Source organism: Vespula vulgaris, chromosome 2, assembly GCF_905475345.1.
Source record: "Vespula vulgaris chromosome 2, iyVesVulg1.1, whole genome shotgun sequence".
Classification (NCBI taxonomy): Eukaryota; Metazoa; Arthropoda; class Insecta; order Hymenoptera; family Vespidae; genus Vespula; species Vespula vulgaris.
The window spans coordinates 14,135,069-14,159,766 of record NC_066587.1 but is presented as its reverse complement, the minus strand read 5'-3'; the positions used below and the strand labels follow the sequence as shown (position 1 = coordinate 14,159,766).

Here is a 24,698-nt window from a genome sequence, read left to right as displayed (position 1 = left end):
GAGTATAATCGATCGACTGAAAATGTAACAACGAGGGAAGAGAAAAATTAATCGCGAACGGCCCGTACGAGGATTACGGAAACAAGAATGAGAGAAACACAGATTGCAAAGGCGAAACTACTTCAAGATTAAGCTCGTTTCGCACACTTGCTTCAGGCAAATACGAAGTACACTAGTACCTACTACACGTGGATCATGTTTCGTTATTGAGTCCCACGATAAGATCCCATTTACGTACGTGTGCGTATACTTGGTCTCTCGTACGTATTAATGTTCGGACGTGTAGGAAATCTTCAAATGTGTATCGTGGGAAATCTCCGTGTGAGAGCGGATAGCGTGTAGAGAAAGTCCGTGATAATGCTGATAATTAAAAGGAAGTTTTCGAATTATAACTTTTCCTTGAAAATACCGATCTACTCGGATACTCTTGCAATTCTAATAAGAATTATCTTATCCTCCCTTCTATTAATTTTTTCAAGAACACGTATAGATATACATATTGCAGGAAATACGAATACGGTTCTACTTTGATAAGATTTCAACGAAATACAAAAGACGAAATGAAACAAATTTCTATCGGAGGAAGATGTAATTTTCTATTGAAAGTCGAACGGGACGAGGTATACCACGAAGAGAAAAAGAGAAAGGAGGAGATATAGAGAACGTATGTATATATATATACGTCTAGGTATCCGAAGTCGTTTTTGAGAGGATTTCTACATCGACCGTAGCTTCTTCAACCTTCTTTCACATAGAATCAAACCTTTCCCCGTCGGGATAGTGGGGTACTTGCGATTCCATGCAGGGAGCAGAACTTTCGTAGAGAACGGAATGAGCTATGGTGCTCCGTATTCTCAGCATTCACGGCTTAATCAGGAACCAACTGCGGTTGTACCACCGCAAGTGATAAAGAGAGAGAGAGAGAGAGAGAGAAAAGGGGGGAGGAAGAGAGAGAGAGGTAAATTTAGTTACTTCGAATGGCACCTACTACGAAAGATACCAGACTTATCGATCCATATCCAGGAAAGTTCGAGGAAAATCATCGAATTTCGCGCATGTTAAGCAGTCGGATAACTTTAACGGCATCGCGTTCTTGCCGATGACACGATGTCGATAAATAGACGACGTATCGATTAAATTTAAAACTAACGTTATTTACTCTTTCATCGAATGCATCGTCGATATTAATTATAACAATAAAAAATAAATAAATAAAAAGAATAATATGAGAATCGAGCGTACATACATTCAATTATGGATCGTGTAAAATTTTAAAATAGTAAAGCGAAAATAAACACCGACGACGAGATCATCGATTGCATGTACTTTTTCTTTTTAGATGGAAAGTATACGATAAAATTGCTGTACGTGGCAGACATCAAACTACTCTTCTCTCTATACATGTTAGAGCGAAAGCCATAGTCTAGAAAAGTGACAGGAAGATGATAGAATCAAAAAGGCATGGGAGAAGTGAAAAGAAAAGCGCTTCGATAAGGGAAAAGAAAGATAAAGGCAAAAAAAGAGGAGGAAGGAGAATATAAAATCAAATGAGAGAGGACGTATCGACACGGTTAAGTTAATCTCAATCAGTGTTACGTCCTTACTCGTCTCAGTATCGGATCTCGAGTACTTTGGATGATGTGCTCCGATCTGGATCACGATAAGTTTACGTCAGTATCAAGATAGAAGAATATGGCTAACGATTTGATCCTTTCGCGAAAAGCTTAAGATCCTTATTGAAGTACGCTCAATAGCATCGGTGAAGCTAGCGAAACGTAATTCGAAGTTAGAACGCACGGGTAATTAAATCAATCGATCGATAAACATACATCTATTAAAATCAAATATCATAATTACATAACGAAACTATATTAATTCCTATGGTAAAGCGTAACATCCAAATCTCTCGTTATCGTTTCGAAACGTTGAAAGATCGAAGAAATCGAATTGAAAGTATTTAAAAAATTTGTAGAGAATGAAAATGCGATGTTAAAAGCTTCGTAGAAAGGTGTCTATGAAATTTGTCAAAGTATTAAATGGATAAAGAAAAAAGATATATATATATATATATAGTGTACATATATATATAAATATATATATATATATATATAGAGAGAGAGAGAGAGATAAAGAGAGGGAAAACCATGCGATCATTCATTCGTGGTTGCTCGTCAAGAAAAACCACGTTAGGATAGCATGCAATAGTAAAGCTAGAAACGCGCCGACAAAGCTTTTGCCATAGGCTCGCTTTGTCAGTATTTCTACAAATTCTCTGGCGGTATATATCGTGAACGTGCCCTTATACTACGCGTCTATTTATGAATGACTCGCGCTAGTTGCTTTTGAGAGAGACAGTGCGGCGGGTGCATCCACTTGAAAGTAGTAGTCTACGACGAGTTTTGCTTTCAAAAGTGCTTTTAATAGAGGTCGAAGAATAGCTCTGGAGAGTCACTCGCGAAACTGTGTCCATAACTACAGAGTATCCCTATACCGTTTTTCCCTCTCGTTCTCTCTTATATCCTCCCTCTCTCTCTTCGTTTCTTTTTGAACGTTCGTCACATTTGCATCGGTCTCTTCGTTCCGCGCTATTTCCGAATTTCAACTAATCGAAACTTTTAAAATACGTATCCTTTATGAAAATAATGTCTAATTCGTAAAAGCCACGTTATCGACCACCGGAGGAAATTGTCCGCTCGAACGAAATTTCAAAACGATTGGCACTGTTAATAAAACGTTACGTCAGCCGGCAGCAGCTCGATAAGAATTTCCGATTTCTTTTTCGCCCAGCTTGCCACGATGTGCACATGCACCGACCGTTCACGGAGCTGGAAACGGTAATTTCCTCTTTCGTTTTACGCTCGAACATTTCCCGGCTATGACAGCGTACTAAATCGACCGACGATTCGGCCGTACTCTCGCATGGAAGCTTTATCCAATCACTCCTTCGTGATTTCGCGTCTCTCTTGAAAAACATTCGAGGGACCGATTGAGTGCGGTGGAAGTGAAAATAATTCGATCGACGCTCCTCGTTTCTTATCAATTCTGATGGGGAGAAATAGGAAAAGAACGATTGGAAAGACTTCCCTCTCACGACTTCTTCATTAGACACATCTATTGGATCGTAACTTTCTATCGCTAACTCGTCCGATCGTTCAAAGAATTACTTTGGATTTACTAAATTTATTCTTCCACATATCTTTCGATATTCTCTAATAGCTCGATAATTTTCATAATACGCATACTATCTTCATAAATTATACAATATTCTAATTTAATTAACAATTAACCATTACACGCTCATTGTTACACGTATCAGATTAACGTAATTAATTATAGCAATAACAATAAATACATTTACATATTAATAAACATTAAATTTGAGTACAAATAAATACACTTTAATAAATACACCAGAGGAAGAAAAGTCATGTATTAATTAATTTTAGTTTATATTTTCCCGAAATTGATTCAAATAAAATATTAGCAATACGTAGGTAATCTTTCGAGTAATATTGTAGATATTCGATATGTATCTAATTAATACATACATATAACTTCGATACAAACGAGTTATCGAAAATCTCTTTCCTTTAGTGTAAATAAATATTCGAGTTCTAGATCGTGTTACCTTTTTTAAATATCAAACTTGTTTTCCAAATTCGAGTTTAAAACATCTAACGAATTTGAAAACGAAATTGAAAATCACTTGTTTCTAAAACTTTGAATGGTTTCAAGGTAAACGATGCTAATTATGGAAGAAAAATGGATAAAAGCGGAAGATTTAAAATATATGGATATACATTGGAAACTTACTATCATATACTGTAACAAGTTAAAAAACTTAAGTTAAAAACGAAATAACGATTAGGATACGAAAACGACGAATCTTGGACTAATTCTGGTTAGATTTTTAAAAAAGTAGAGAGAAAATGAAAAAATGGAAACTTCTCTCTCTCTCTCTCTCTCTCTCTCTCTCTCTCTCTCTCTCTCTCTCTCTCTGTTTCTCTATCTATCTATCTACCTGTCTTTAGTAGGAAGGATCATTTAGTAGAAAAGATATGCATATCTTTCGTTTACAAATAACATTGTATTCAGGCCTACTAAAATGGCTCGTGTTCAAAGAAAGTTCAATCAGGTTTCTTGGAAAAGGTAGCAAGCCTGGTTAATATGGTCGAGCGATGGTACATTTTTCTAACTCCCCTTCGCTTTTGTTCACGATACCTCGCGCCAAGCCTGCACCATTATAAACTAACCGGCGACGTTAGAGCCAACGAACAGAGTCAGGGTTCACCGCAAACGAATAAAATACGAGCGGACTCATCGTCCTCTGGTTCTTTCTCTCTTTCTTTACCTCTCCCTCTCTCTCTCTCTCTCTCTCTATCTTCGCCCTATTTCTAGTTTCACTGCTCTGTGTCTATCCTCTCTCGTCCTCTACCAGAAAGTCGCTTTTCCCTCTAAAATGGCTTGCACGGATTTCTAAATTCAACGAAAACGTTTGTACAAAACTCGTATCCAACCTTCTCTCTCTCTCTCTCTCTCTCTCTCTCTCTCTCTCTCTCTCTCTCTCTCTCTCTCTCTTCATCGTTTCTCTTTTTTATATTTTATTCCGTAGAGCAGAGGATCACTACGATACGGAAAAAGATATTATTGTACGGCTCGCACACTACGAGATCATTTCAAGTTACAACGTACGTTGGAAAGTTTATACGCATAACCATATTTAAACAAAGATGTAAAAAGAATGATAGGAAAATTACAAAAACAATTTTTAATCTTCCAATGACTATTCCCTTAATCGTTTCATTGGCTCGCTCGATTTATAAAGGATATCACTTTGTTTGCTTAATCGCGAGATCGCTCTTAAAAAGTTACAATATTTTATCTTTAACGTAAGAAAAAACATATATAGTCGTGAAATTCAGAAACGATAGAGTAACGCGTACATCGATCTGGTCACTTAATTATAGTAAAATGGATGTAAGTGGTGGACCACCATACCACGAATTAATAGTTCAATCATATTAAACGGGTTTATGTCAGAAACGGAGAATGAAATTTCCTCTCCCACTTCATCTTCTATCTCCATCTCTCTCTCTCTCTCTCTCTCTCTCTCTCTCTCTCTCTCTCTCTCTCTCTCTCTTGGACTCGATAACTTTGCTTATTGCTACGGGAAAAAAAGCGCGAAATGTAATTACATTTTGCGAATCGAAACGTAGTTCCATCAACGAGATGATATCATTCGTTTAATGCAACGGAAAATATCGATACCTTCCATACATATGCACATACATACCACATTTAATATTTTCTCAGATATTTTTATTCAAACATATTTCAAGCGTGTCAGCAAAAAATTTAATTCGAATATCATGCAATTTTATGTACGCAAGTATTTATTTTCGATTTCCGTAACACGTGGATTTTTACGTAAAAGTTCTTTTAGCAATTGCTGAAATTAAAATTTTCTACGCGAATTTTCAGGAATGATAAAATATCAGGATAAAGAGAAAAATAGTAAATGATAGGAGATATTCCTACAGATTTTGTTCTTTTTGTGTAAAATCATGAAAAAAGGTAATGAGACAAAAGAGCGATAAATAAGAGCTACGTTTAATCCGAGTAAAAGCAAAGTAACTAAGTTATTCCACTAGACCGAGCCACAAGGAGACCGTTAAATCGCATATTTTGTTTCGAGAGAAACGAAAGAGTTCCGTCGATGAAATAAAATATGAAAGCTGAAGGGCTTCTCGTAATTACGTGGTACAGGTCGCAAAGAGAAAAAGGGAGTCGAGAAGAGACTCGTGAAAGTGGATGCGATCACAAGGGGTTAAGAAGAGGCAGGTACATTGAGAATGCAGACCGTTGCGTTCCGATTTTCTAAAGGAAAATGGCGTCTGCGTCGGCAGACTCCTGGCGCGTTTGCCGAAGAGGGTTGTCGACTGGTTGCCGAAGGGTAGCTCACCGCCGCTACCACCGTCAAGGGCTTCTACGGTGGTGGCGTGCGTGTTGCAAATAAACCTGAAAATACGAAAACAAATCTGCTTTGAAATCCCGACACGCGGTCTCTACGACGACAGATATTAACTTTTTTAGATTCTTGGCGCGATGTCCGCCCTGTGTATTCGGGACACGAAAGAGGGGGATGCCTGCATCCTCCCAGCAGCATCCCTTGCTACCTTTCGTACGTATACATATGAGAAATATAAACCACAGAGATAGCGCAATGCAAACTCTACTTTCGTCTCGACCTCTCCACCCTTTCGTTTCTATGCCCTCAGCATTTTTCTCCCCGTCCTCTTTCAGCTCTTGGCTCGAACTCTTTCTCCTCTCTAAAAGGAAATTAGAGATTACCTTCGAAAATACGATATTCTAAGTATGCGAGAAGCAACGAGAAATATGTCGATCTAGCCGAATCGATAAGAAGGAGATAAGATTTCGTAGTTAAATATGTAGGAGGTATATCGTATAAAAGGTAAAAGTGTAATTTAATTCGTGTAGCGAGTAGCCTTAACCTTACACCAACGGTATTTCATTACCAACGAAATTCGTTCACCGCTTCGACTTTGAATCAGAGAAATCGAGGTAGTCAGGTAGAATGAACCGTGGCAAAGATAGTAATTTCCATCGCTTGGACGACACGTTATACCTACAACGAGAAACTCGAAATGCAGAGAAACGCAATATTCAGATCCTAGTTATAGATAGAGAAGTCGGTTACGTTGCCTCGCCCGCAGCCATGTTCCGGAATCCTCGCCTCGTATTACCTGCGTTTACCCATATGTTAATTCCGCGCGGATGTCGCGTTGTATAGCGTACGGCCAATTCACCTTCCACCTGCTGCTGATGCCGTCGGAAAAGCATGCGTGGATACATACGTATATATAAAAGAAATCGATGAAACAAGCTTCACGAGCTTCAACTAAAATGAAGTCACCGAATGAGAAAGTACCGAGCGTATCGAGCGGTCGTTGTGTACGACGCAATTTCGCGAATTATATTATTCCTCTACGGACAGTCGATTTCTTCTGAATATTTGGGTCAGAAAGGATAAGTCGATGAGTTCGGTTTCGAGCACGACGATACCCTATAGCTATCCCCTAGTAAGATCGTTGGCTCGACGTAGCGATATCTGGAAAAATTGGTACCGCAGAAAGCTGAAAGTGAATCGGCTTTCGATATCATCGGAGTCGTCCAACTCGAGTAGAGCAACGGGACGTCTTATTGACTCCGGACGAATAGTCGAAGGGTCAGGGAATACGATTCGATCCTCTTGCAGCTGCGATGCGTCTCTCCTTGAGTAAATCTACGAACGTGGAATGTAAAGTGGAACGAAAGCTGGATGGAAGGTAGATTTTCCGAGTCAGAAAAGAGTCGAGCAAAAAGGGAAGACGCGGCGGAAAGGTGGACGACGAGATGGTCGAGGTATTCGAGAAATCGATGAGGGTGGTGTCACCGCGAATGAGGATAAGCCGTATCAGGGATAAGGAGTTTTAATGTGGAGGAAAGCTGCGCCACTGGGAAGTACTTCCCAGAAATATTTTCACTCCGGGTTCTCCTGTAGTTCTGGATTTATGGGTACTATACCGTAACGTTGGGAAGATGTGATTAAATTTCATCGGATAAGGTCGTACAGCTGGTACAGTCGGTTTTGCTGCGTTACTTTTACAATAACGTCGACTTCGAGGATATCTGGTATTGGCTCGAGTCCGCTGCTATGCCTCTTTATGTAATTTTGCTGCTCGTGACAGTGAATCGGCTTTGTGTTTAACTGGAACGTGATATCGATCTGCCTCTGCGTTCGTTTTTATCTTAATATCGAAGTCGGAGCGCGTATCGGTCGAACGACGAGTATCTTTCGGACTCAAATGATTACTATCGATACGAAGGACTTTCTCGTGTATCGTAGATACAAGAGATATAAGGTCCGTTTTCAGAACTGGAGATATCGCTGCGAAATATCGGTAAATAAAGTGAAGTAAAATCTAATTATCGATTTATTGGAAGTTAGATGTATTGCATAGTTGGATCTACTTGCGTTATCGTTTCTTCGATAAGTCGTAATATTTTCTTTTTCTTTTTTTTAATTTCTACTCCGTAATGAAAGAATCGATTTTTTGAACGTGCTCGTCGATCGTTCCGAACGATAAGCAAAAAGAAAAAGAAAAAAAAAACAAAGAGCATTAGAGTGGTAAACGCTCCTTTCTGAGACGATAAAGTGCAAGAGAATTTTCTGCGAAGCGCGCTTGCAACCGCATCGAATGCATCGTCAGCCATTGTAGACTCGATCTTTACGGATTTTTAGCTTTGGTACACCGATGGTACGAGCAGACTACGTAGGTTCGTACGTGCTTTGCTACCAGGGATAGAAATCGGGCGGGGGGAAGGGTGTGGAGTAAGATGGCAGTGGTTGGTGGGTTGCAAGCTCGCGATATAAGGCGAATCGTGAAGAGAAATACTAGCAATTTTCTAAATCCGTTGGAGTATCCGCGGGAGGCGAGCCAGAGGAGCCCCACGAAAATATCGGCAAATGGGGGATGAAACAACAAAACTCGAAATACTTTGGGGGATGGAGAAAGAAAAGGACGGGTGAGTCGGTTCGCTCGAAAAGGTCGGCGAGTTGCGCGTAGAATATGGGAGAGAGAGTTTCAATCGAAGAATATAAGCTCGACAGTGATGGGAATAGCTGTACTGCTACCGTTGTCGGTATTACCGCTCATGGTGGTGGTTGTGGTGGTGATGGCGGAGACGTCGGGAGTCAGCAGGATGGGAGTCAAGGGTGAGGGCGCCTGTGAGTTATCGCAGCAGCTATCTGCTCAACCGGCTGGATTTATTCCTATAGGTACAATCTGCCGCGCGAAATAAAGTATTTCGAAAATAAGAGGGAAGACGCGATAGAGCAGAATGATATAGTCGGCCATTTGTTCGAGCGAAGGACGCGAATCCGACTATAAGTATCATCTCAGTCAAAATCAAAGAATGTCTTTCTTTCGGACGAGAACACGTGAAGATTCTCTAACATTTTCAAAAGATGTCTCTCTCGTCTTTCTCCCTCCCTCTCTCTCTCTCTCTCTTTTTCCTTTCTATCAATATGTATGACCTTCTAACGAAAACAAAAATTTCATTTGACATATTCTATCCCATATGAAAACAAACTGACGAAAAAAAAATCGCAATAAGTTGTTCGACCTAAGAGAAACGAAGTTAGTCGGGAAGAAAGAAGAAACGATGCGACAAACTATTTTCCAAAGACGACTGCACTCGCCCGATTGATTCTAGACGTAGGCAGCAGATAGACAAGGCGCCGATAGAACGGAGAGCAGAACTCTCTACGGAAAGTTAGTCTCAGCGATCAATCAGTGACTTCTCCATAGCTCAAAATTGCGAGACAGGTAGGATGTACGGAACAGTGCGAAACGAAGATCACTCCTCTCCTCTCGATACCGTGGATCAGTTGGTAATTGATCGGACGCCAAAGAGGTAAACACTAGGTCGACTTGATCGATGATCCAATCAACCTCGTTGGACTCTCTCTCGTGCCATTAGGCGCCTCCCGTCTTCTTTAGCGAGAGAAGTCAACTCTTTTTCCTTCTCAGCCGATCAAAAAATTGATTAAACGCTGAGCCACTCGTCTCTCTCTCTCTCTCTCTCTCTTTCTCTGTCTCTTCCTCTCTCTTTCTCTCTCTTTCTTTTCCCTTCTCTCTCTTTCTCAAGCAAAGTAATAAGACGTACTATTTTCCAAGAAAGCTGAAATAATTCAAAAAGAAAAATGATAAAATAAGATCTATCAAGTATGGAACTCTTTTAACGCGATTTGAAGAGTTCAACGACCTCCTAGGAAAAGGCGAATAACTCAGACGTGCACATGTGTGTGTTATCATGAAAATTCACGAGAAATTGCAGGCTCGAGTTACTTCCACGGCTATTTCAACGCGAGCGAGGATATAGGTACTTTGGCGAGAAAATATTTTTTCTTGGTCGTATAATCGAAGAACGAGCGAAAGATAGAGAGAGAAAAAGAGAGATAATATAAAAGGAACGTGGTTAGAGAAAGAGAGAGAGAGAGAGAAAGAATAGACGTTTGAATTTCGTCTTATTCTACTTTAATTACCAAGTAATTGGTACTTCTCATAACTCAACTTTGACCATATAAACACGCATGTTTGTCATTTTATGTATATTCTACAACAGCTACAAATGTTGCTGTTATAAAATATACTCTTACACGTTTATTCGAAAATTTAAAGATTCCGATTGAATGGCGAAAGAAAGAAGATGATAAAAGTTAGATTTAAAAATACGATGACATTTTAAAAAAAAACTATTATTTAGGACACGACCTAAAAATTTTTCTCAAACTCATCTTGAAGATTTCACGACTTTTGGATGCGGTATTAAATAATAAAGAAAATAGAAATTAATTTCCGGGAAGAGTTAAGGGTGACTCGAATTAATTGCTACCGTTAAGGAAGAATTTTTTTACTTTTACTCGCGCTTGCATCAATTTCTCACTCCCATTAACGTGACTCATAAGTCTTCAACAGGGAACTTAGACGATAAGAGATTCGTTTTATACAATTAATTGCCTTTAATTTTATCCATCCGTCAAGACGACGCCATTCTATCGTACCGTCTCTGAAACGTCTTTATCTTTTTAACGTGTGAGTATTTAAGTTATCTCTAAAAAAAAAAAAAGAGTTAATGAAACTTCCTAACAACGTGTGATCGTGAAACTCATTATAATTTTTAATATATTTTTTATCGAATACATCTCATTGTTCTTTTTTTTTTGTTTTTGTTTTCAAAGTCGACTAAATCTTGGAGAAACCTGTATAAAACGGAAAAGATAAAGTATAAGGAGTTGAAGAAAGGAACGAAAACCAAAGAAACCAAAGAGGAAACGAAGGGAAACGAAAATCCGTAATTACGGCAAATCACTTAGTCTTCCGTGATTTCTCCATTTCCGCAGGACATTATTGTCGTGCGTCTTAACACTCCTTTTTCCATTTTATTTCTCCTATAAAATACGATGGAAAAAAAGCCGAGAATTGGAAGGCAAGGTCGACGGCTACAAAGTGTAATGTAAATTACTGTAAAAGTTTTCAAAGGTAAACGGATATACGTTTACTGAGCAAATTTCCTACAAACGATCAAATATTCTCAAGAAGTTGAAATGAACTGTAAGAAAGATCGTTGCACTAATTTGATAGAAATTGCAAGATTACAAATAAAACCTAACGAGTTCACGAACAACAACAAAAATTTGTTCCTTCAATTTTTCTAAGATTTTATAATATTTATAGTTTAAAGTTTTTCTTGTACAATTGCCGATACATTGCGATCCTTAATATTAATATTATCGTTAGCATTTCTGCGTAGTAATATTTACATCTTTTATTTACTTCTTTTTTCTCACAAACCACAGACTGTTCTTAAATGCTTACTATTGTGACAATGAATAGGAATGATGAAATAACATAAATAACGAAAGTAAATATTTCGAACGAAGAGAAATGAGTTCCATTTAACAAATAGATAAGCTTACTAAGAAGTAATTTTAAAAGTGAAATCTTTCCACGCGAATAAAAAGAAATCATCTTAACTTTAATTGAACATCGTATCAATCGATAAAATTCGATTAAATCGATAAAACCGAGAAAATATTTTGACTAGTTTTTTAAATCTTATTTCTTCATTGGCCATTCATCAATTCTAACAAATTCAATGGTTCATCCTTAATCTCTACTGATTTATCCGAAATAAAAAAATAGCATTGAGTTCGAAGGAAACGAATTACAGAAGAAAAAGGAAATATCGATCGTAAAAGTTTCATTACGAGCGTGAGCATATTTCAGAAACGTAGATGCATTAAAATTACATTAACACGGAAATTCAACCTTCGAGCTGCCTCATACTAATATAACCTATATGTATACTCCTACGATTCGAATCTCGTTTCGTTCACAATGTTATTCATAACCACTCTCTTTCTTCCCGTTTTATATCTGAGGAGAGTCCCGATTAATTCTTTAATTTTAGTTGGTCGTCTTTCGTCGACAAATTATTCTGAATAATGAATACTCGCACAAGCTATATCTTACTTTTTATACATTCAAAAAGTTTTACACCCTTGTTGGAGAACGCTAGAAAGAAAAAGAAAGAGAATATCGCTGTCACTTCCAGGAGAGCGAACCGTTATAAATTTTAACAGTCTTGATTCTTATCATTTCAATCAAACCTGTAATCGTTAAAAAAGACAAATGATACGATTGACGATAAATAATGAATTTAATGAAAGCAATAAAATAAGCAATTATTAATAAAAGCATGCATCCTTTACCAAAAGAATTTTCTAACTAATCAGAGAGATATCTAATATTCTAGAAAATAGAAACGCATGCACGCAAATTCGAGTAAAGATCCACGAAGTGTTGGCAAGCTCTTAGGGTATCGCTTAAAAGCAGCCAGTAGTAGTTGCAACGAAATATCGAATTAACAGCTTCAAATGGATGAGTTTCTTCCGAATGCAAATGATTTGCCTTAGCAAGCTGCTAGCTTTGTAGACGAACGGTCGCGACAATTTGTCGCGTACCATAAGCGCTTGTCTCGTTATGCGGCCGACGCTGCGGCAAGATGGGCGAGCGAATGTTCGCAAATTTCCATGAACCTCTCGTTAATGACAATGCAATTATTCCAAAGTACGCCAGTGTCTTTCAGTTGAAATTGCATTGCCACGAAACAAGAATATTATTCTTGAATCGATGCAGTTATGGAATATGTATTATTTATATTATATCACAAATGTACATCTATTATACATACATAAATATCTAACTGTGAACTGCAATCTAAATTATAAAAAAAAAGAGTCACTTATATACTTATATGTGTATATATATCGCCGTAACTCGATGAAAAAATATGCTGTAGGTATACATTAGATTCGTATCGATATTCTCTACAACTTTCGTTCGACATAAAATATAGATTTCCATTAAAAAAAATTATGACTTCCGTGTCTTGACAAGTGCACCCTCTATGAAATAGTTGCAATAAATATTACATTGCCCCTTGAAAACCTAACAACTTTGGTTTGAAACATTTGTTTATAAAACCAATAGAATCGGAGATATTTGGCTGTATCATTTAAAACGTGACACCCACATATATGTGATATATTATACGTATACGAATAAGTAACTGTGAACTTGTATATTCATAATATAAAAATGGAATAGGTAGATGGTAAAAATACTTTCACTCCAGTTGTATATTTTGTCTTAAAGACGTTCTCAAAAAGAACATTTTTCCCGAATAACTCCCTTCCAAGCGATTTCAACGGTGACAGGAAACTGTTGCCGAGCTTCTACGCTTCCTCGGACGACGTGTTTCCGATCGAATCGATCGAAAGTAGCGAGTGCATTTACTCCGAATATAACCAATCACGTAGAAAGTATCGAAGATATTTTTCTCAGGCTGCTACGCAAAACTTGGAGAGCACGCCCAGTCGACGTTTACTATAAGTGAACTCCGCTCGATAAAATTTTCATGGTATAATTCAATGTACGAATTCCGTGCTTGTCTACCGAATAGATCTATTATTTTGTTTTTTTCATGACTGCCATGCTAGTAACATGACGAGGAAGGATCGAGTAGTGTAAGAACTACCGACGTCGATGAAAGTGTCCTGTCGACTACCAACAGCCTCGTTTAGATTAGTTGACTTTCGATCGAAGTTACGCGTCGAGTGTAAATTGAAGTGGTGACCTAAACTACGCTGCACCAGATTACAATGTCATATCGTCTTAATAACGTCCTTATAACGAGTTAAAACCAGATTAGATTTATATCTCGTCGAAATTTTATAGAAAATAACAAAATTGTCAATTGCGTCTATATAAAATTGATACAGATACTCGGGAAAAAATTTGTTTAAATTCAAATTAATTTTCTAATTCATATATGAGCTTAGCTTTGTTATTCACATTTTTCTGCGTCGATCGAAAATAGTGATCATATTGTTCACTCAACATACGTTCGAAATACGGTCGAAACTAAGACGATTCAGAGACCGGTATCCAATTATTTTTAATGTCTCATTGTAGTCTCCCTTGCATCACCATTAAACTTAATAGCCCGCAGCGCTCAAGGCGTATCGTTCCTTTCAACCCGGAGACTATAATTATCGTCAATCGGGTTACCGGAAACGATCCATTAAACGCGTTCTCGGATACGAAATACAGTGAATCGATGCTTAGGATCGTATCTACCGAAAACTGTCGTCAAACGTTCACCTTGATACGTGTCAAACGAAGCTGACTCCTCGACCTTTCAGGTAAATAATATCATCGTTCTATATATATATATAAACGCTCCCGTGTTTGTCCTGACATTCGAGCTCGCACGAGCAACGAGACGTATCGGACTTTGGTGTTAAAAACGGAATACAAATAGACATTTAAATTCCAAGCGTATTTTCGTCTCCCTTTCCGTGACTCTTCTCTTTAACGTCGCGAGAAAGATGTACCTACCGCGCGTCTTATGTCTCGCATCCTTTACCAAAAATAGAATAAAGATTCGAGACGGAGTATGCGAGCAACCCTCGACTATGGCGAAGATATTTTCGGTGAAAAGAGCAAAGGGGAACTGCTACTAACGTATGATTTAACAACATTAATGTCGCACATTTGTTCGAGCGGAACATTCGAGTCGTAACATTCGATGTAAAATATAGATATTTTTGTAGGATAAATATTTTCGTTCTCAAATTTCATGACGCTCGATCATAATCAAAACAGAAAATAATCAAATAACGTGGAAATTAATTTAATAGTCGATTACGAAAATATTGTACGGTATTGATAAACGAAAAACTTCAGTAAAGTAACGTTCGATATTGATAAGCATCACGATAGGATACGATTCCATCGATTTTTCCGGCATAGTGCCATAGCGCCGACTCTCTCTCTCTCTCTCCCCCTCCCGCCCTCCTCTTTCTCTATTTCTCTTTCTCTCTCGGAAATGGAGGATGCAACGCGCGATTGTGACCCGGCGCGTACGCACATCGAAAGGACATCGATTTCCGTACGTCGCGTATAACCGAGCATAAAAGCATTCAGGGCAAAGAGGAACCCTTTGCACCAGCTACGTCGCACACTCATCTTTTTTTCTTCGGTTTCATCCCCGGACTCATGACACATGGGAATGGGTAAGTAAAAGAGAGAGTTAGAGAAAGAAGAAAAAGAAGATGGAAAGGGAGGGAATAGCAAATCAAAAGAGAGCATTAAAAGTTGTCGATGCGTTAGACTGCACAGCAGTCGTTGCCAGAAAGGACTCCCCAGGGACAGTACGAGCGAGCAACGAGCAATGAGCAACGAACGGCGACGACGACGACGACGACGACGACGACGACGACGACGACGATGACAAGGGTGAGGGTGAGGGTGAGGCCAGCGAGTAGGGACGGATGGTGGCAGCAAAAGGGTGGGAAGCCATTTCGCTCATCTGCCGAGCTCTATCCTCGAAAATACATAAATCTCGTCCGGCAGCACACGGCGTAATGTACGAGAAATGAGTCCTCGCATAAGATAAACGAGCGGATCAGTCGTCCTTTTCAACGAAGACATTGACACGAATCGCGTCGTTTTCTGGCTTCCGACGAGAGTCTTAGCCGCAGTACGATGAAAATGCGAAAGATTATTAAAGAGATTACACGTTACTCACAATATGAGACCTCACAAACGTCAACGTAATCAGATCATCTTCTCTTTCTCTAAGAAGAGATGGTCTTCTCGTTTACAGTTCTTTCGCTTCTCGATAATAGACAAATCATTTTCTAATTAACGAAAATCTTAAGAAATTGTACGAGTACTGATAGCTTCGAAAAAATCTGCTACATGTAGGTTAAGTCCCTCTTGACCGTTGACGTAACTACATACATACTACGAGGTATGCGAGAACGCTTCCTTCTTGATAAGTAGATATATGCGGAAACTATTTGTGTATATATATATATATTCTTTTCCTCGTTAAACTAGATATCATCATCTATCTCGTTATATCTGATTTTCTTGTCAAGTAGATAAAATAACTTCACGATATAGCAGTTTTCAGCATAAGTTTGATTAAAGATTTTTGTATCTCAGATTTCGCTCGAATCCAACTATCTTTCATGGAAAATCTGAAAATTTGTTGACCAACTCTTCGTCCCGATGATATCACCTATCGTAGTTCTTTATTCGGAAAAGGTGATTAATTTTGAAAGACCGAATTTTTTCAAAGACTCAATCTCCGACACATTAATTTCTTTCATGATCTAATCTCACTTTTTTACAGCATATATCTTCCCTGCTCTCTATGCTCCCTATCTTTTCTACCCTCTTCACCTTCTACATCACTTATCGGAATACTGACCGATGATTACAGAATACATCGCTGGTTTGCTGACGTTAAAACGTTAGAAAGATAGACGAACAATAAGAATTGGGTCGTAGTTATTTCTATTTTATTTTCTTTACTATGAAATTGAGCGTACTGTAAGCTGCTTTCTCGTTTGTGCCGACATTCAACAAGATAATAATCATACGAAACCGATAGAGAAATGAAAAAGACGAAGAGAGTAAAAAATTGGTTCTTCGAGAAAATCAAAAAATTTCAAGTAATCTATCGAATACGACGAAGCGGAAAATTCGAAAAATAATGCGTTTAAGAAAATATTGGAAATCATCCTTTGAAAACTGCAGGTGTTATTTCCCTTTAACCAACGGAAATCGCATTACGTTCTCCATAATTTTAATTAAATTCATACCTGGTAGGTATGTATGTGCCTCACTCGTAGTTGATTCCCCTAACATAGTTAAGTTTCAATAACGAGAACGACGATAATTACGTTAGATCGAAAACTGTACAAATGTATACTTGTACAAATTTTTCCATTCGCATTCTTTCGTTTATCGTAGCATAGTCAATCATAGTTTTGATCGATGCTACAATGAGGCGCACAGCTGCGCTAAATTTCAAATCTATATTATAAATTACTAACGAAGTTATTAGCATCGAAGATGGTAATTGTCCTAGTGCGTCAGCGCGTGTCACCAATGACCCATTTCGACCTCGTTTCAACGATCCCGCTCTACGGTTCACTAACGAGGACAATATGGATCTTTTTTTATTCACAAGCTTCAGAATTTGACCAATTCGCTGCACGAGAAGAATAACGAGAATCGGTGTTTCAATCTTCATTTTATTTACAAATTTATTTTATCTGAAAGTTTAAAGCGTATCATAAATTTAATGTTTAAATAATCGTTCCATACAACTCTTTCATTCGTTGAATATTTTTCTTTATTCTACGAACCGATTAAAATCATTTATCGATGTTATTTTCTTTAAATTCGTACGTGCTTTAAAAAAGTCGTGAAAACGTATTACCTGGAACGAACTCAAAGCGACCTGATTATAGCTTCGAAAAATGTAAAAGTGAGAACGAAGACAATATCGATCTATTTATCCATTCATTCCGAAGCTTTCGTAGCTTTAGAAAAGGCTAGGAAACGGTTCCATTGGCACGAGAATAAAGGCGCGAGAAGTGAGATAGAATGGGATCTGTTCCAATTGAATGCATTAAGGACGACGTAAAAAAAGCACCTAAAGACCCGCGTAACAATGAAAAAGCACTAAAATCGAAATGAAAAGAAAAAAGAAAAAGAAAAACAAAGAAAGCCTTTTAACTTTGCTACCGTGAAATACATTATATTAAAAATCGTTCAAAACGGATATTTTATAGCAATACGTCAGTATTATAATAATATAAGTGAATCGCAAGAAAAACCGAAAACGAACATTATTTTCGCTAGAGCTAATATATTTTTTCTTTGCGGAAATCGCGACACGAGATAGAACGATATAATACGAGTGCGATATAATGCGATTGCTTTCACACAAGTACCCGCGGATTTTCGGGATAAATCTTCGGAATAAATAAAACGTCGCGTCCGGTCCCGGTACGATGCTCATAATTCTGGTACGCATGCATCGATCCGGCGTGAAATCCATTGGCTCTTTGGAAACGAACGGCCACCCCGATCGCGTTTTCGTATACCGTAATCTCTAATGCGTAATATCGCTGTTCACGCTGGGCCGGGCAACGTCAAATAAAATAAAATCGTTGGCACGTAGTAAAGTGACGCGGTCAATAATTTTGTGACCATGCGGGTCGACTCATCGTTACTGCCATCCCACCAAAAAAAGACGAATGGAGAAGAGAGGGAGAGAGAGAGAGAGAGAGAGAGAAGAATAACACAGCTCGATTAATTTTGCATTTGTCGTGGTATCGATAAAATGTTCTGTCACACCACTGATCACACTCCTGTCGACCTCGTTGTAGTCTCAAACCTTCGAACCATCCCATCCTCTCACGATGCATCCCTTTTCGAACGCATCGATACACTCCGATCGGAACAAAGCCCCAGGTTTATGAGCTTCGCGATACGGGAGAAGTACTTATTTATATCCCCCATCATTTTCCCTCAAACGTTCGCCAATGTTGTATTAAAAATAATATTTACCTACGTAGTTAGCTTTTTTCTTTATGGAAGTTCGTACGCAATCGTTAAATGTAACTACACATTTTTATTCTCCGAACGAACGTTTAGTTTCGACGTTGTTAAATAACGAACGTCCTTGCGTTCGATCGATTGCTTTCTTCTTTAAAACTCATGAAAAACGCATTTGCGTACAGTGTCGTCGACGGTATGTTCTTTCATTGCAACAAAAAAGGGACGATTTACGGTGGAAAAAGTAAGGATCGACCGATTTGGCACAAAAAAGCATATTATCCATCTTGGAAAGGGTCCGTGGAAGCTCGAAAAGAATGAAGAGACAAAGAGAGAGAAGGAGAGAAAGAGAAAAGAACAGAGTGGCGAGGAAAGAAGATAGAAGGAGGAAAAATACGAGAAGAAGTTCGCACAGGTGCGCCGACGACGCACGCGAGCTGAAGAAATAAGTCGCAAACTTTTATTGGGTCGTTCGTCCTGCCGGCGGATTCGTACGAATGATTCAAGAAGAGTATTAGCGATGTAGGAGCAATGCGGATTCAGGAATCCCTCTCGTGCGCTTCGAATTTCGTCGCGTCCTCGTACATAGATAGATAAATCGAACTGTATGTAAATTCAAAGATCTAACTTCGAGCTAACACGAACATGGTGATTCGAATTTCGAAAGAAAGAGAATTCAAAAGAAAAGAATTCCTTATACTTTCTGTTTTATCGCTTGCTATTACGTAAAGGATTACGAGGATTACGAGGTCACCGTAACAATATATTCCTTTCCGTAGACCGAACGCGAAGAGGAAGATAAAAAGTTTGAGGACCAATGCGAGGAACAATCATAAAGGAAACGGTCTCGTGACAAAAAGTATGGTATATAAGACGTCAAATGTCTAACGTTTCTGAACCAACAAAATGGACATTCTACTCTCGCTTAAATGTCTTTCCGCTCAGAAAGCTTCTGCCTGCCGCCTTACAAAGTCTCCCTTAGAAAGTCGTGACACACTTAAAGAGACCCGACAAACGGGCGCGAGAAAAAAGCTGCTGGAAACGTATTCGCGAAAAAAATATATGACACATTTCTATCGTTGATAAAAGACACGGGTCGAGGACGCCGAGAAATCGAAAAGAGAACTACCATGTGATAATAAAAATATGAGTATAAGACAAAAAGCGTCGATCCACGAACGTTCCATATTATCCTAAAAATTACATCGAGATTGTGAAAAGAGATGGTAAAAAAGAAGACGAATAGTCATCGGGGGAACGAATGAAAATAATTATAACGCTTTTCACTTCGTTTCCGAAAGGAAGGAACGAAGGAAGAAAGAAAAGAAGGAAGGAAGGAAGGAAGTAAGGAAGGAAGAAATAAGGTCGCGGAAAAAGCGTCGCGTGGATGGCACGAGGGACAGGGAATGCGCGAAAGGGAATTCAGAAGGAAGAAAAAAAATTCTTGATAAAGGAACTAAAGGAAAAACAAGAGAGGAAGAGAGAGAGAGAAAGGGATGGAGCACCGATAGCGTCGCGTCAACGTCCGCAGCCCATTCTCGCTTCAGCATTCTTTGAGCCAAATTACCGCATCGTTCGCGCCTCTTTGCCAAGCGTCCACCCCCTCTCCTGACGGTCCTTCTTTCGATGCAGCTCGTCACTCCTCCCCTCGCGTAGACCTCAAATCCGACGACCCATTCGGAGGTTTACAAAAGAGGGATGACGAGAGAGAAAGAGAGGGAAAGAGGAAGAGAAAGAAAGAATGGACGAAGATCGCGTATATCGTAATAGTTTATCTCCTTCCTTCCTTCTTTCTTTCTTTCTTTCTTTCTTTCTTTCTTTCTTTCTTTCTAACTCACTCCCTTAAACTCTCCCTACTAGTCGTGCCTACCCTTTCGAGAAACGCGCCGTCGCGGCGCATGTGCTTCCTAAACAGGCCATTTCATCACGTTTCGTTTCCCTCGCGCCTCGTTACGACCTCTCTTTTTATTTTACTATCTTATATTCCATGACTTTTTTACCGTTCCTCCCATCTTCTTTCCTTCTTTTACGACTTTTCTCGCCGAGCGGAGCAACTTACGCATTTTCCTCGTTAAACTTGGCCGGAGGATCGTAAGCGCTTCAAGTAGAATAGTTCCACGCGAGTCCAAAATGATACCTCTACTTTTACCTTTTTCTTTGAAATCTATTAAACTTTTCGACCGATTGATCGACTTGATCGAAACTGTTCAACCGACGTTTACTGCAACCATTTTACTGCTTTGGCTATGCGACAGTTTCTCTTTTGAGCTGTTAATAAAACGTTCGACTATCGTGAGGCGTTTCAAATCGTTGCTCAAAAATCAAGAAAAAACGAATATAGATGATAACTCTAACTCTAAAGATCGGATGTATTTGATTAAAAAAAATACTCACGCGTTGCACCGGATATCTCGCTCAAGAGCAGAACCAGAAGTAATCCACCCACGAAGAGCGTGGTCAAGACGAACGATCTCGAGCTGCAGCCCATCACGGCATCACTGCTAAATTTTCACCCTTCGCAGTATTCTACCCGCCACCTTTGACTCTCTCTTTCTCTCTCTTTCTCTCCCTCTCTGTCTCTCTCTCCCTCTCTCTCAGACGAAATGATCGACAGTATCACGATTACTACGCGAACGTCCGACTGTCATCCGTGTCGAATAATCCGTTGGAGCACCGTACACGTCGAATAAGTCAGCATCGATGCATCAATGGCGGCATCACTGACCGGCACGAGTCGAGCGCCTCGACATCGAGGATCCTCGTCAATGTTTTGCTCGCATTTCGCCTCGTCCTCCACCTCTTGCCCCTCGTTGTACGTTATTCCACCTTTCCGAATTCCTCTTCCTCTCGGAGTTGGACGATACGTTCGCCTTATCGACCGTCATTCACGAACTTTCACAGCGCCAACGACGCCTTTCGAAGATTCTGTAACGTGGCGGACAACGTGTCACCGAAAATTCCTCACAACTCCTATCAAACGTAACGATGACTCTTTACAATTTATCAAATCTTTCATTAATCGATTCGACGGCTCGATTCGGTCTTCTTTTTTTTTCTTTTTAATGAAAACGAGAGACGATTAAGATCCTCTAAGATTTTCATACAAAATCTTGAAGAATCTCGACGACGAAAAAGCTCTGTGATGTAATACCCTTTAAAAGCGTAGCTCGATTTTCATATATTTCCTTTTTTTTTTATATATATAATTTTTTTGCTTTTTCCTCTTTTTTCTTTTTTTTTTTTTTTTTTTTTTTTTTTTAAACAGAGAAAACCGCAATAAACTTCGGGAACAAGCACTTGATGCCGTTTCCAAAGTTTACAGAACTCCGCGCGAACTCTCCCGGAGAAAGTTTCGTTTCGATGAGTTTTCATTTCCTTTTTTCTTTTTATTTTTGGAAAAATTCGTTCTCGTTATCGATATTGTCCATTGCGAGTCCGTAAAAGCCAAGAAAATCTAGGCCACGCGGTATATAACGAAGGATTTAATCTTCGATGGCTTCGTTGAAACTTACTCGTTTCATAATGGAATATGGTACGTATATTCAGCCTTTCATAGCTTTTCCGACTCCCGTGTAAAATCGTGTTTTCGTATTTTGACCTGTGCTTACCTTCGACTACAGATTATATCGCATCAATGACTTGAAATAATGATTACTCGACTAACGGCACGACGCAATGCGAACGAACAGAAATGTGGGATGGCTCGAATCGAGGAAATCGATGGGAAATCATAATCGGCAAAATGCGTAATATTCGATCATTAAGGAGTTAATGGCACACAAGTCATTTAACCGTTCACTTTTCAAGCTCGCGATGTACACGTAATCGAGTTATCGAACGATTCCAGGTCGATCATCGTTACAAACCAGATTTGGTCTTCCGAGCGATTGTCGGCTCGGATCCGAACACCATATCGAATTCGAGCAATCAGACAGGCACATAAATCATTCGTACTTTTCGCGAAAATGTTGCTTCAGCGATTTCGCCAAAATCGATTCCACTTAAGCGGGACTCTAGAGAGATTACGATACTAAACGTATACAACGTAGAAGGAGAGAAAAAGATCGCATAGGTACGGCGATCGATTGATCGTTCTCCTAGATTTAGATCATTACAACGAACAATCGTGTTGAGACGTTTTCGAGACTTTAGAAACGGGGTCATGGTAGGGTCGCAAATTTACGCGAGACGCAAAGCTCGATATCAGTTTATTCCCATCTGAAATCATCGGTCCATAAACTAGGTACGCAGAATCCCTCGTGCATATGCATCGAGCGCTCCCTTTGTTTCGCTCGCTCGTAGTACGTTGTACGTATGCAGTGTATACTGTACGTTATACCATCTTCGGAAGAGACGACTCGCGCAAGAAAGCCCGGATCACGTTTTGACCTTATTAAGAGACATCCATGCGAACGATCTTGTCAGTGGTCCTAACCTCTGGCTGCACATTTATATTTCGTCTTTTTCCTTGTTCACGTTTCTTCGAATATATGAATGGCTAATATACAAAGCTATCAAAAGTATAAAGAAAAGCTTTCGTGGAAAGAGATTGTCTTTTGAAGGCAATGAGCGTAACGCGTATAACGAGAACGCTCTACAACCTGACTCCATTGTGCGAATCCAGAATGCCGTGTTTTGATGCGAAGATATAACTAAAATAGGCGATGAGACGAGATTCAAAGTATCTATCTCGGTATCAAATTTGGTTATATATTTTCGTCAAGTAGTCGTAGAAACGTGAATTTTACTGCCCTTCCCGTCTCTCACGCTAGTACCATCCAAACGATTTATCGTTGATAACGCGGTAAAAGTATGGAGCCTCCACGCTGGAGGTTTATAAAAAATGGAAGAGCGATAACCGCGTGGTCGTCGTAACTCAGCTCGCTCAACGAGCACTGGACCACGGAAGCGAGTTCGCGGATACAAAAGCAAATTTGATACACAGAGAGAGATAAGCAATTCTTGTTGGGACAAAGAGACGAAAGGAAATAGTCGATCGTATACGCCTGATTCGATCGGAACCAACCGAGAGATCGTTGCGTCACGTCAATGCTCCCTTTGACCACAATAATCACGTGCGAAGCTTACTCAAAGCGTTAGAGCGATAGAGATGGAGAGATGGAGTAAGGGAGAAAACCGTTCAAACGTCATCGTACTCGGTCACGCACGTGCAAGTTCATCAACGTCGAGCTCTTTTCGTCGTCGCTCTTTCTCTCTCTCTCTCTCTTCATTTATCTATCCATCTATCTACCTACATACATATCTATCCTTCTCTATCATTTTCGCCTCATTCTCTTTCCCAAATAAAATGCCCGTATACCTAAAAGTAAACGAGAAACGAATGTTCTCTTCCCTTTTTTTATTGCTCCCTTCCTCTACATGCTATTACTTCGTTCCGGCGTTTATCGACTACTATATTTTCTGCGGATACGTAGGTGCTTGAAAAAAATTCAACCCTCCGAATCTCGCCATGAATCGTAGAAAGTAGAATCGTTCCGATGTTTACCGAAAGCAACGAAATGTGCCAGACAAGATTTCCTTTGGAAAAAGTCTACTTTCGTAGTCTCGTCGAAACACGATGAACTAGAAGGTATCTCGATTTACGAAGCACTCTCGAGCCGACGTGGAACACTTGAAAGGAGAGAAGGACGAACAAGAAGATAGGTTATAAGGAGTTGCTCGAGGATATGTCAGCATGGAGATGGGAAACGTGTCAAATGATCGCGAGGGAGCATAGCTCCGAACCGAGCGCGTACCGAGAGACCGAGCTTCGAGCGTGCTTTCGACTCTCTGGCTCCGCTTTCGGAACTGAGCGAAGAGAGGGAGCATCGTTGGACTTCAGAGGGATTCAACACCACCCCTACCTTCTCTCTTTCTCTTTCTCTCTCTCTCCCTCTACCCCTACGCCCACACGACTACATCGCGCGCATCCCGCCTCGCAGCGCCTAGTTCTCTCACTCTTCCTCCCTTCTTCCCTTCCTTCTCTTTCTCACGCTTTCTCTCTCTCTCTCTCTCTCTCTCTCTCTTTCTCTCTCCTTCTCCCTCTCTCTTTCTCTCTCCCTCTCCCTCTCTTTCTCGCCCATCTCTCTTTCCTACACCAATACTAACTTACCTGACCCCACAAACCCTACCCCCCACCACTGCTTC

At 39.6% G+C, this 24,698-nt stretch overlaps 1 protein-coding gene across 2 annotated transcripts in view; it reads right to left on the bottom strand.

The window, feature by feature from the left end:
* LOC127061760 (uncharacterized) overlaps nucleotides 1-24,367 on the bottom strand; it is a 227,360-nt gene extending 202,993 nt beyond the window's left edge. For both annotated transcript variants that reach the window (XM_050989070.1, XM_050989071.1), the window contains exons 1-2: nucleotides 24,058-24,367; nucleotides 20,946-21,476 (exon numbers count right to left, since the gene is read on the bottom strand). In XM_050989070.1, coding sequence (XP_050845027.1) covers nucleotides 20,946-21,039 — 94 coding nt within the window. In that variant the 5' untranslated portion in view covers nucleotides 21,040-21,476; nucleotides 24,058-24,367. The remainder of the gene's footprint in view (nucleotides 1-20,945; nucleotides 21,477-24,057) is intronic.
* Between the last annotated feature and the right edge of the window lie 331 nt (nucleotides 24,368-24,698).